General features: G+C 45.0%; 1 protein-coding gene across 2 annotated transcripts; it reads right to left on the reverse strand.

Annotated features, from left to right (window-relative positions):
• Window positions 1-1,052: 1,052 nt before the first annotated feature.
• THUMPD2 (THUMP domain containing 2) lies at window positions 1,053-12,256 on the reverse strand. 2 transcript variants are annotated; one of them, XM_067292866.1, is made up of 10 exons: window positions 12,161-12,256; window positions 11,837-11,969; window positions 10,210-10,613; window positions 8,889-8,966; window positions 7,476-7,528; window positions 7,093-7,180; window positions 6,074-6,145; window positions 5,334-5,448; window positions 3,506-3,623; window positions 1,053-1,903 (listed from the first exon to the last, which is right to left on the reverse strand). In XM_067292866.1, exons 1-10 carry the CDS (start codon window positions 12,251-12,253, stop codon window positions 1,582-1,584), a joined length of 1,476 nt encoding a protein of 491 aa, XP_067148967.1. In that variant the 5' UTR covers window positions 12,254-12,256; the 3' UTR covers window positions 1,053-1,581. The 2 variants fall into 2 exon arrangements, with proteins under 2 accessions (XP_067148967.1, XP_067148966.1); XM_067292865.1 differs by having other exon boundaries at window positions 8,886-8,966.
• Window positions 12,257-13,102: the final 846 nt, after the last annotated feature.

Below are 13,102 nucleotides of genomic sequence, written 5' to 3' on the forward strand. Positions count from 1 at the left end.
CAGAGGCTACCAAGGCAGTCAGGGCCCTGGAGCACAGCACCGGTGAGGGAAGGGAGCTGGGTTGCCTGGTGAAAAGTAGACTGAGGGGGAAATCTAAGGGGAGCCTACAACAACTTGAGTTATAACAGAGCCAAACTCTTGCAGTGTTAGACAATGTAACAAGGGACAACAGCCAAAAATTGTAGCTTGGGAGGTTCATACATCAAAAAAACTTCTCCCCTAGGAAGGTGGTCCAGCCCTGGGACATGTACCCAGACAGGTGGGAAACTCCATCCTTGAAGGTTTTCAAAACTGGTCTGGACAAAGTCCCAGCTGATGTGACCTAGCCCTGGCAATGGTCTTGCTCCAACAGGGAGGCTGTGGAGGCCTCCAGAGGCCTCTTCCCATGAACACAATGATAGTATTGGTAAGACACCTCATCATTGTATAAAGGTGGAGGGGCTCCACAAGCAGTTCTCAGCAACAGTAAGTTTTATTTTCCAGAAGCACAGTTAGGCTGAAGGTTAAAGTCTCTTTCCTTACTCAGCCAAAGCACCTTTTCAGGATCAGGAAAAAAATACCCCAAAACAAACAAACACCCAATCCACAAAACCCCCACACCCCCACTGGCACTGTTAAACATGTTCTCTGCACTAATCATGGCAGAGGAACACGATGCATGATTCCATCCCAGCTTGCCAAGCTGCAAATGCTTGTCCAAAATATCATCTGAAAGCAATTTGCAATAACTCTCTATAGAAATTCTTCAGTGTTGGCTGAGCAGCTGTGGGAAAGCCTTGAGTTAAGACTGTGTCCCCCCAAATATCTTTTGTATATAGTAAAAGAATTTCTAAGATCAATCTCTCTTCAAGAGTTTTTCCATATGTCTCTTTGCAGGCAGAAGTCACCTTTCAGCTGTTCATCCATCCTGAAAGTTTTCCCCATCTTCCATGTTGTGCTCTTAGAGTAACATCATCAAGTAAGGCAAAGCATTACTGGCAGTAGAAATGTCTCTTCAGACTTAAACTGAAGCATAAAGGGCCTGTTAGAAACATGCTATAGCTGCAAAGAAGTGATATAGAAAATAGTTTATTTTCCACTCCAATAGATCTGAATAGTGACATTTCAAATGAAAACTAGCTTTAAAAATAATAAAAGACTGCAGTGCACACAGAGCAGAGCAGACACCCAGCTCTCAAGAAGAGCTAGAGACATCTTCAGACAAGAATGGCTTCTTAAAAAAATATTGCTAAAGGTGAAAATACATTTAATATTACCAAATTTGTTTTTCTTACTGCTGCAAACAAAATCCTTCTTTGTCAGGAGGAGTTTCTTTGGGAATGAGAAGTTTTGCTTGAACAAGGATTTGAGGACTCTACCTCATTACAGTATTTTACAACAGAGCATTCAAAACACTAGCAGGTACTTTCTACCTCTCCCAGATACTGAGGGGAGGAAAAAACAATACCTATCACACCCAAATCAAATAAGGTGAGCTAACAAATAGCATGGGCTTCAGATTAGCAGGGTTCCACTGGTTCACCACCATGCTGCTTTCAAGTGTATCAAGACTCAAGTTCACTCAGGCACAGCACAAGAAAGCTACTGTTTCCCAGCAGTAGAGATCTTCTTGTATTTGTATATGAAAGCATCTGTCTTTCCCAGGCTAACCCCATAGATGCCATCTGGCACCAGAGACCCAAAACGCATCTGTCCGCTGCTAAGAAAGGATTCTTCAACACCATTCACCACGGAGGAAGAATTCCCATCAATATTCAAGGCTTTCACAGCAGTGGTTTCATTTGCACCATCAGAAACAGCTTTAGGAGACCCATCATTTTCAACACGCTTCATAACGCCGTCCATGTGCTTACGGAGATCTTGACTGAGCAGCAATACAATAGTCCCTCCAACACGAAGTACCCTGGCAATTGCAGGAAAATAAAGGTTAGGTGTTCATCCCCCGGCATTCATTCATCTGTGCAGAACTCAACATTACTGATACTTCAGATGTCACTGACATCCAATAAAACATCTAAGCATGTTAAGGGTCACAGCTCAAAGTAAGCTAAGTTTCCAAATGGTATTTAAATTACCTATCTTTGTAACTCTTCCTAAATGGGAGAGCTGGGCCCTTTACTGACTCCTAAACATTTCTGACCTCAAGAGTTCTTTCCATTTGGCTAGCAGGGAAGATGGATACAGTTTTTAATCTTAATTCCTCCAAGAATTAAGGACGGTATCACCTTCAAAACCCCTTTTTTGGGGCTCATTAAGAGAAGCAAGACCTGAGCCTGCATCAATTTGCAAAGGACCAGTTTCCCATTAAAGCAAGAGGAAGAGCTTTTCAAGTGTGTAAGGCAATTCAGAAGCTGACCTTTCCCTCTGGAAACTGTAAAAGGCCTGCCTTTTGAGTGTTCCACTCATAACTGAAGTCTTTCAAACTCAGGAAACTGAGGTAAATTAACCATTGTTTGCAATCTATTTATTTCTTAGTACGTGAGGAAACATTACACTTGACTTTGAAAGAGGAAAAGAGACCACATGGGCTCTGTTCACAGCAAGCGGATGGAAAAAGTATTATTGTTGGGGCTCTCGAGATAACTGTCCCTGCCTCATTTCCACCTTCCCAAGGAAATATTTTGCTTAGGACAACCCAACAAATAAAGTGAGACCAGAAGGTAAGAATGTCAAACAAGGCCAAAGGGAGGGATGGTCAGCGTAAGCTGACCTAAGATTGCCCTGATGCTCTGTGGAGCTACCCCACCTTCTTCACCATCTTCCCACCACATCCCTGGTACTGGGTGAGTCAGATCAATACCCAGCTGAAGACTAATCTTGCAGAAAGAGCTTGCTTTCAGCCAAGAAATGCAGGGGGGCAGGTGGTTGGAACTGCTTGTTAAAAGCAACCCACTATTGGCTTGGCTTAACTCTGCCACAAAATGACAGGGCGAGATATGCAAAGAGGCATTTAAAAAGAAAACCAGGTGGCTAGTTGGATATTCCAGTACACTGACAGAGGGGAACATGCATATCACCATTTGCTGGTCTGAAATCTTTCCTGCTGAGGCAGGCCAGTAAAAAACTTGGTTGTGAACTCAGAATGAAAGCCTATGATTTAATACAAGCAGACATCAACTGAAAAAGGATTATTGTTTAATTTACCTAGCCATACTTCAAGTTTGGCTAGGTAATCCTCTCCTCTTTCTCAAAATCTGCTCTTCCCTCTTTTACCTTTCTGTCACCATCATGATTTGTAAAGAATGCTTGTGAGCGTGGCTCAGGCAACATGCCCACCCCCTAGCAGCCTGCGCTGCCACCAGCACTTCCACAGCTTGCAAGACAAGCCACAAGAGCTTTTAAGGGACAAATAAAAAGTCTCAGACTTTCATAGCCCTCACAGGATCAGGTTACAGAGCCAGAGAGTGTTTAGAATAGAGCAAACTTGAAGCTGACTGAATGCTCAGGATTGCAAACCATCATTACATTTACACCACACCCCAAGCATGTCAAACACCACACATACCTCTCCATCTCCTGGAGAATATCCGGTAGGAACAGTATGTCTTTTGTGATCTTGAACTTCTTCCCAAACGGAATATCCGAAATCACAGTATCGAAGCTTTCTGAAGGCAATGGCAATGCTGTAGAATAAAGGCAGGTCTTTACATCTGACTATCTGAAAAATGAACAGGAGCTACACTGTCATTCACCTTATAAAACCATCTGCCAGCTCTTCCAAAGGTTATGCACCCAGATTCATAGCTCCTTCTGAGACTCTATTTACCCACACAAACAGCACTATGAAGCCAATCCCACACACTACCAACCCAATGCAGACTGGGTAATGACAATGGCGTGAGAGCATGGTTTAGCTCACAAATTCTGTTACTGGTGATACATTTGCCCCATCAGTAAGACTCTCCAAAATGGGATGTTTCCAAACTAATTGCTGCGTCTTAACAGGCAGTAAATCTTTACAAGCAACATGTGGGAGAAGAGTTAAGCTCGCAAGCACTTTACATAGCGCAGATGTTCAAATGCACGCATATTAATGGCAAGGAGCCAAATGTTAAATCTGCCTCCCCCCAGGAATAGTTAGTTTTCTCTTCCTGACTTATGTGAGAAGGACAGATATGTTGGTGGGTCCAGTCTGGCAGCCAACTGGCTGGGGAGCAGCTCTGCAGAAGAGGACCTGTGAACTGCTGGTGAACAAGAAGTCAACCATGACCCAGCAGAGCACCCTTGCTGTGACAAAGGCCAACCACATACTGGGCTGTGCTGGCCAGAGTGTAGCTGGCAGGTTGAAGGAAGAGACTGCAGGTTCCCCATCCCTGGGGAAACTCAAAACTGAGCAACCTGACCTGGCTTTGGGGTTAGCCCTGCTCTGAACAGAAAAGCTGGACTAAAAACCTCTAGAGGTCTCCCCTACCTAAACCCTGCTGCGATTCCATGCCAGCCTTTCCAGAATGGCTAGAGGTGTTTCTTGAATCATCCTTGGATCAGCACTTACAGTAAAACATTTTATCTACAAGTGGAAGGACAAGTTACCTACAGTCCTTCACAAAACATGCAGAAACAACAGCTTCTGACTTGTGCCCAAGACACCAGCTATAGTTATTCAGCATAAGGAAAGCCTGACATCAGAGTACCTCCTGGAAGTCAAGCTTCATCAGGGCTTTATAGCTGATTGTTCTAATAAGAAATAAATATTGCAAGGAAAGAGAAATGTTTATACTCCATCCATCTGTGCACAGGGAAGAACAGCTAGCTTCTGTCTGTCATGAATTTCACATAAAACTAATTCAGATTCAGGCTCTGAGGTCCAGAACAAGGTCATAAAATGATTACCTTCTTCCCAGACTAGTTCATGAACTGAGAGCAAACTGATTCCCTCTTCCAAGAAAAAGCCACCATCATTTAAAGTACGCCCACTGCAAAACAGTAATAATTCAACACTACACTTTATGAGCCCCTGCTGTTATTCATTTGGTAAAATTAAGTTACAAGCCACACTATGTACAGATTTGCCTTTGTTGTGTTCCCATAATATACAAAAACTCTTATATGGCAAGTACTCTGTGGTTGCGAATTGCCCATTAAGATACAAAATTACTGCCCGTGTCTGAAAATTATTATTTTTATTGTCTTCTAGCTGAGTTTATTCTTGCCAAAGTTCAGAGGGGGAGAGAACAAGCAAGTATCCAGTCACTAGCATTACGGAGGGTAACCTCTCAGCTCTTTGTTGAAAGTTAGCTCTAGTACAGATCATCAAGAATAAGCACACTACCTGCACAACCCCAGAACCACAGGAGACTTTAAACATGCCTCACTTTGAGCATTTACAGACGTACCTTTCACAGAAGCTTTAAGTAACTCAATCTTATCCATCAGGCCTGCAGTCCTAATATTCACATATGCACCCTCTAATTGTGAATCACTTATATCAGTACCCCAGTAACAGGCTTCCTGTTCAGAGAAAAAGGGAAGAGTCATTTCGTTGACAAACGGGTATATTTATTTTACAAACCCTCCACAGAACTGTTTTGTTTCACAGCTCTTTTAGGACAAACCCCTTGCTGGGAGACCCATTACTATTACACAAGAGCAATACATAGACCAAGAGGATGGAGGAAGGGGGGAAATTTGTGACATCTCCACTTCCTTCATGTTCTCTGCTGCTCAAGAGAGTAGCAGTTTAGAGAAACACAGGGGCTATGTCCTAACGGCAGGATCCCAGCCACTTATGGATAGCTGCACTGCCTCTAATGCCAACAACTCATTGTACTCTCCCATTGACGCTTCCATTCCCACAGTAAGCCCAGGCATTTTAAAAGAAGGCCCATGGCTGACTCAAACCCTGCACACATACAGGGCTCCCAGCACCCTTCCGCACAAGCGTGTAGGACTGTTTTACATTCTTGTGGAGGAAGTGTCAGTACTAAAACATTTTGAACAACTGCCTAGAAAGACCCATTTGGTTCCAATTTTCCAGTAAGAACATGGACTTCAGTATAACTGTGGTACAGATTTTTCCTGATGCAACTACAAGCAGTCTTGCAAGGGTCCCACTTATTGCGACTGTCATACTTACAGGCCACTCTTTTGCAGCTTCCAGCAGTATTGTTCCTAACCCGCACATGGGATCCAGCACAAAGGCACCAGCCTACAAAAATAAAAGGGTTTATTGCATCCCAAGCAGGATGACAAGACTCCTCTCCCAATGCAAAGCCTACTCTGATGTGCTCATCACCTATAAATTACTGCTGAACCCAACGTGGTTAACAATGATCACTGCTTTACCACACCAAAATTGCTTGTAAGACAGTATAGCAAAAAGCTTGAATAACTTCATTAGAAACAATACATCAAATGCATCCAGTCTTGATGTGACACTTAAGAAAAAAAATGACTGGAGTGCAGACAGATATTGGTATCAAATTAATCTGTGGGAAAGATCACTCTTGTTCTCCTTGGGGGGGGGGGGGGAACCCCAAACAAATTTTAAAGTATGGACAGTGAAAAAAAGATGTGCAATTTAGATGTGTCAGTACAGGAAGGAACAGCCTGACTGAGAAGAACCTGGGGTTACAGCAGACATCAAGCTGAACACGAGCAGACATTGTGCTCTCGTCACAAATCTGGCAAACTCTGCCCTAGGCTACATTAGGAGCAACATGACCAGCAGAGCCAAGGGAGCTCTGGTTGGGTACAAGGTAAAACTGCTTCCCTGGAAGGGTAGCACAGCCCTGGGATAAGGCAGACAGGTGGAGGTTCTCCATCCTTGGAAGTTCTCCAGACTCAGTTAGGCAAAGTCATGGTTCCTCTGATCTACCATTTTGGCAACAGTCCCACTCCAAGGGGGAGGTAGGACTAGAGATCTCCAGAGATCCCTTTGAACCAACGCTATGTCCCCTATAATCTGTCTTTAGTATATATTGTTTTTCCCTAATATTCCTCTTTGTTTTTGAAACTCAGCACCAATACTACGACTTGGATCAGAGCATAGGTATTAAAACCATAATACTTCTTCAGTCTCGCAGCTTCAGCCCTGACTGGCAGCAGTACTCCTTCATTTGGGTCTCCACACCTTTGCCATGAACATTCACTTACACTGATTTCAGCCAGAGATGCCATGGCCCATGCAATCGTTGATCGCAGTCCTGCTGTTTGGATATACTCCCTGTTGGCTAATGGAAGCCTGCAGACAGTAAAAGCAACATGAGATGATGGTACAACCAAGCCAGAAAAGCCCATATAACATGAAAGACCAATGGAAGTGGACTTCAGATCTGCAAACAGAAAGACAGTCTGCTTTCATCTACGAACTCACTGCAAAGTCTGCTCTGCATGCTCAGGAAAGCTCCGGACAGACCACACAACTGTCCAATGAATATTAACCCAGACAATAAATATTCATGGTGGACAATAGGATCATTTAGAAATTATGCTAGTTCTGGTACTGCCAAAACAAATCTGGTGATGAAAACGCCTACCTGAAAAGAGGAATCCCCACAACAGAGTGAATGTCATTCAGATGTACAAAGATCTGAAAGACAGAAAACAAACGAACACACCAACATTAGAATCTCCCAACTGGAGATGACGTAAATTTAGCTCCTTTAAACCAGACTCAGAGGATGTTTCTATGAATGTCTGATCCTAGCTTAACAACAAAAATACGTGCTTTAGAAATTATGATTAACTGGAAGAAATCACACAGTATAAGAATTGAAATCTTTAAGGGAACCAATTTTTTATAATGTCAAAAGGATACCTTTAACTGTAAAACCTTTAACTGTAAAACCATTTACTCTAAGCAGGAGAAGATAGTTCACTGTATACATTGGCACCAGGAAGAAAGTTCATCAAAAATTGCTGATTATTATTCATCTCCCTCCCCTCTCCCCTTCCTCTCCCCCCTCCCCCTTCAAACTAGTGCCTTTAACAAGCATTTCAGATGGAAGGCAGAGGTGGGTAGTACTTCCAGAAATACAGAGAGCTTCAAGAGTTTGTCCTATGGCTTGTGCCATAGAGAGCATCCCAAAAAGAGAAGGCTCTGAGCTCTCCAACAGGTGTTGCATGACTGCAATCACTTCCCAAGAAGCCCAAAGGAAAACATGCTACTTTTGAAGAGTTCCAGTCCTCAGCACTTGAAACAGTTTCAGAGCAAAAATCTGACCGAGCAAGGAGCAAACCCTTCATTCCTGTTTCAACAAAGCCTTATTCGATGCACAGTCTGGTAAAAACAGAACCAGTGGATGAACTGGGAGCTTTCATGGAAGGCCTCAGGCCTCCCAGCATCAATGCTGACAGCAGCTTCTGTATGCCAAGTGCAGGGAAGCAGAAAGCTTGTCAAGAGCAACGAGTCCTTCCCAAGGTCCCAGGCAGTTTGCACCATGGAGGGTGTCTTAAGCTAGCTGCTTGCAAGAGACAGGGTCTAGGAAGATGCATAAGGTTGCAACCTCTTCCCTAAACTGAGTTCTCAAGTACAGAGTTACTCAAGAAAAGGACCTTGCTGCTTTCTCTTCCCTTACAGAGGCTGAACCAGCTGCCCAGTGGCTCAGGTGAACTCCATCTTTAACAGAGTCAGCCAGAGTCCAAAAGTTTGTAAGGGTGCAGGCTTCTGAGCTGTCCCCTGGGCAGATCCTTCCCCTGACAGTACAGGCCCATGCTGGCCTTTATGGTATTTACGCTGGGAGCTTAGGTGGACCGGAAGGCCTGAGCATACTGGTTGGTGAAGAGCTTTGCTCCTTGCTACCAGATGCTCTCTGGTGAAATGCAGTGGCAGAGAGATAAACAGGGAGAGTCCACAGTGTGGTGTGCAAAGGAAGCGGAAAACAAAACACAAGAGATGCCGGGCAAATCTGGAAGCAGCAAAAGACCATCTGGCAGACAAACAGTGCTACCTCTAGATCTGGATTCCGCAAATCAGCCCTCCATCCAAACTGCTTCATGAGTGCTATGCCAACTGCTCTTCCAATCTCCTGTGAGAAGAAAGAATAATAATTGGCAATAAAAATAACACAATTAAGAAAACTACAGCTAAGGGGAGAAAGACATCCCTTTAGTCCTTATATAACATACAAAAACCCCAACAACACAGCTTTGATTGTACAGTCCTTGTAAACACCTGGGAAGAGAAACAGTCTCTCTTTAATCACTACAGAACTGTTCATATAAAGGCCTGAAGAGACACAAGAGGATAGGACAAGAGAGACACAGAGTAAACACACTGCAGGACAAAATGACTATTACTCACCTGGAATGCGGGAGACTGAAGTTCAAGTCCTGCTAAAGTTACAACAAACACCTATAATCATCATCTTCATGTCACACACACACACACACTTTCTCATGGCTGTACCTAAAGGCAAACTTATCAGCGCACAACCACAACTTACAAAAAAGTTGTTTTTTTAGACTAAGTTCAAACTCACACTACCAACTTAAATAAGCATTTGTGTTGGCATGCTCATGGCATCCCATCTTCCCAAGGCACTAACTTTACCAGGGGTGGAGGGAAAGAAACGCCAGTTAAACCACTTATCTTCAAGAAAGAGAAATGTAAATAAACTGCAGCTACACTGCTTTTTTATTTTATCACAGTGGAAATACAGTATAGACCATAAAAGTGCTGGTGAGAAGAGGCCTCTGGAGGTCTCCATAGCACTGCTCTCTGAGGGTGGCTGGAGCTCCGTCTAGCAGAGTCCGGACACCCCAGTGACCAAGACCCACCCCTGGGTACATGTCCCAGGGCTGCACCACCCTTCTGGGGAATGAGTTCTTCCCAACACCCAACCTGTACTTCCCAAGCTGCAATTTGTCTTTGCCCCTTATTACACTGTCTGCCACAAATGAGAGGAGTTTGGCTCTGCTGTCTTCGAAACACTCTTCGGGTAGGTGTAAGGCGCTAGCAGATTGCTCCTTAGACTGCACCAGCTTTCACAAGCCCATCTACTTCAGCCTCTTACTTCTGTCTACCTCTCCTCAATAAAAGGCACTGAGATGGAAAACATTCAGGGTAACATCGTACCTCAAAATGAACACCACTGCTTGTATTTCTATTTGCTGAAGGTAAAGCAGGTTATGTTCTTTTTGAGAAAAGACACAAGAAGGTTAGATCAGTTTGCTATTCCAGAACATATAGCACAATTTAAATTGCAAATAAACCACACATTTCCTTCCACCTTTACCAATTTGTTTTAAAACACAGATAATTTAACATACCTGTGAAGTAAATATTTTGGCAATTGCTCCACTACAGCGACAAGAAACTCTGAAACTGAAGCTATGCTCCTCATTATCAATGGCTTTCTCTTCGCTACTTTTGGAAGTGTCTTCTAGAGAAGTCTTGCTTTCAGCTTGAAAGTCCTGATCACTCATTCCCTCTGTTACCACACAGCTCTCTTCTGCTCCTGCTTGACATTCCTCAGAATGAATCTCTGTCTTCTGTCTTTTAGTTACAAGATTCACCTCTTCTTCTGATTTTCTCTTGAGAGGCAAGGGGTTTTCTTGAAAGACATGGTCTTTTTCCCCCTTGTGTCCATGAAGATTTTTCCAAATAGAGATAATATCAAGCCAGTATCTCGGTTCCTCAATGACAAGGCTTTTAATTTCATGCAATGCTTTCCCTGCAAGAAAAGGAGCTTTCTGATTAAATAGTTCAATCTCAACATTTGATTTTCCTACATATTAATAACAGATGTTAACAGAGACTGTGTTTAGACTTCATTAATGTTTGAACCCAGGGACTGCAGCAGCACACATCACAAATGCAGCTGAGCTCTCAACACTCATGTACCCCATCAACCGAAATGTACGTGTCAGTCCGATTGCAGGCTCTGCAGAATCAAGACTAAGTTTTGCAAGGTTGGAATGCAGATTTGTAGAAATTCAGCTGCACTAGAAGACCAGACCACTTCTAGAGTCATTCCCAGAGACTGAGAACTGGCCCACCATGTCATCCCCCCCAGAAAACATTTGGTCCAGGATTAGAGGCCTGGGACACTTTCCAGGATTGAAAGACAGACATGAACACAAATCACTTAGGTTTCCTGTATAAACAAATACATTTGTGGCTTTTATTCTGAGCTGAATCTATCCACGCTACTGATCAACCTGCCTTCAATCCTGCAAAGTCCCTCACGCATGCCCAAGCTTACACCTATGGTTAGTCCTGTCGACTTAGCTATGATAAAAGGGAAGATAACCCAAGGAATACAGAAGCTAATTCAAGAAACCTTGAAGGTGGTCAAGGAAAAAGGTTTAGATGTCCCTATTTCTCATTTTATGTTTTAGAGCCATGGATAAACTGGATCCTCGAAGTTACAGGCCATCTGTAGCCTCCCACATAAAACACCATCAGCACACTGATATCCATCCCTCTTCTTGAGGCTTTAACTCCAACACTGAGACAGGATGTTACCTGAAGCGCTCAGATTTACAAGAAGTTTGTGTCCCAAACAGTTATGTGACACAGGATACATGTTTAGGTCTGCTTGGCCTCAGAGAAAGTGTAACACGCCTGAGGGGTCCAGAACTGCATTTGAGTTTCAGAAAGTTTTTCAGGTGGGGATAGGGTTATACACACACATATACAAATAGCACCAGCAGAACATGAGCTAATACAATTAGCTATTTAAAAACAGTTTTCTTTAAGCCATTTTCAGCACAAAAACACATGTGGGAGTCTCTGAATGAAAAATATGTCAGAATTAATTATTCTCTATTAGAACTACAGCAGTTGAAATCCATCGAAAATTAATTTTGCCCACAGGATTTTATCTAGGGCTCCCAGTGGGCATCTCGGGTGCAGAAGGCTGAGGTGACCGGAGGGGAAAGGCGAACGCAATACCTTTATTTCTAGAGACAGGGAGCGGGGCGTGTTTCTTAAGCAGCAGAAATAACCGCTCTCCGGACTTCAGTTTCTTCAGGTCGCTCAGCTCCGCATCAGTGGTGAAGAACACCTTTCCCGAAACGTAGTCCACCTTCGGGAAAAAAAGGAGGATAAACAAACAAACGGGAAAGCGTTTTGCCACGAGCCGCTTAAGCGGCTCAGCAGCGCCACCGCACGCTGCTGCGTATCTGCGCACGCAGCACACAGGTGCGCACCCCCTTCCCCTCTCAGGCGGGGCTGAGGCGACTCGCCCCCCCACACGGCCGCCGAGCGCCCCCTCACCTCCGTAGCGCCGAGCCGCGCCCGCACCTCCCGCGCCACGAAGGGCTCCAGGCCGCGGCCCGCCGTGCAGAAATACCGCCCGGCCCCCGCCATCGCCGCCCGCCGCCATTTCGCACCGCCCCCCCGCGCTGCGGCCCGCCCCCTGCCGCCATTTCGCACCGCCCCGCTCCACCCGCGCTGCGGCCCGCCCCCCGCCGCCATTTCGCACCGCCCCCTCGGTCTAGCGGCGGCGTGGCCGTGTGAAGGGTGCCGGCTGTGAGGGGCGGCCCAGGGAGGGGAGGCGCGGGGTCTTGCAGCCTGTGAGGGAGCTGCAAGATGCACCCATACTTCTTAGTTCCTACCCCTTTCCCTGGAGTGATGCTCACCCGGCCACTGCTGCTCGGGGTCCTGAGCTTGGAGGTTTCGTTCTGGTGGCAGTGCGGGGGGGGGGTTGTTGTTACGGCGAGTTGGCAGCATCTGGAGCCCTTTGCCAGGACGAATATGATGCTCGTGTTGCTGGTTTCTTCCTTGCTTTAAGGACCCATTTGGGGTCATTTTTGTGTGCTTACTAATACACTTCTACGCCTTTCTCTCCCGAGGTCTCTGCTATTGTACCGGGTCTGAGTCACCGGGCTGGGCCACGCCATGTCATTGTGGTAGAGCCATAACTGTCTCATTCTGCATGGAATAACTGCCTGTTACAGCAGCCTGTGTGAAACCATGGTTGTACTGCGTAAAGGTAGAACAAATTAGCCATAGAAGACACTTGGTAAATTAGAGAAACTGCTGTCACAGCTAACCCATAGCAGCCGCTACTGAACCAAGCTCTTCTGGCAGGCGGCGTATCTCGGCCCCTCGGGCTTGCCGCAGAGTTTCTGTTGTCGACAGCTTCTTGCTCAGAGAGTGGCAGGGCTCTACAGAAAAGTAAAAAACAATAAGCTAAATACCTGCTGTAGTTACATA

Source organism: Apteryx mantelli, chromosome 3 (genome assembly GCF_036417845.1).
Source record: "Apteryx mantelli isolate bAptMan1 chromosome 3, bAptMan1.hap1, whole genome shotgun sequence".
NCBI classification, from domain to species: domain Eukaryota; kingdom Metazoa; phylum Chordata; class Aves; order Apterygiformes; family Apterygidae; genus Apteryx; species Apteryx mantelli.

Excerpts from the sequence above, each read along its gene's own strand:
- THUMPD2 (XM_067292865.1), bottom strand. The coding sequence starts at position 12,253 with ATGGCGGGGGCCGGGCGGTATTTCTGCACGGCGGGCCGCGGCCTGGAG. Across the intron at positions 11,970-12,160 it reads CGCGGCTCGGCGCTACGGAG|GTGGACTACGTTTCGGGAAA; the intron begins GTGAGGGGGCGC and ends TTTTTCCCGAAG. Across the intron at positions 10,614-11,836 it reads CCCTGTCTCTAGAAATAAAG|GGAAAGCATTGCATGAAATT; the intron begins GTATTGCGTTCG and ends CTTTTCTTGCAG.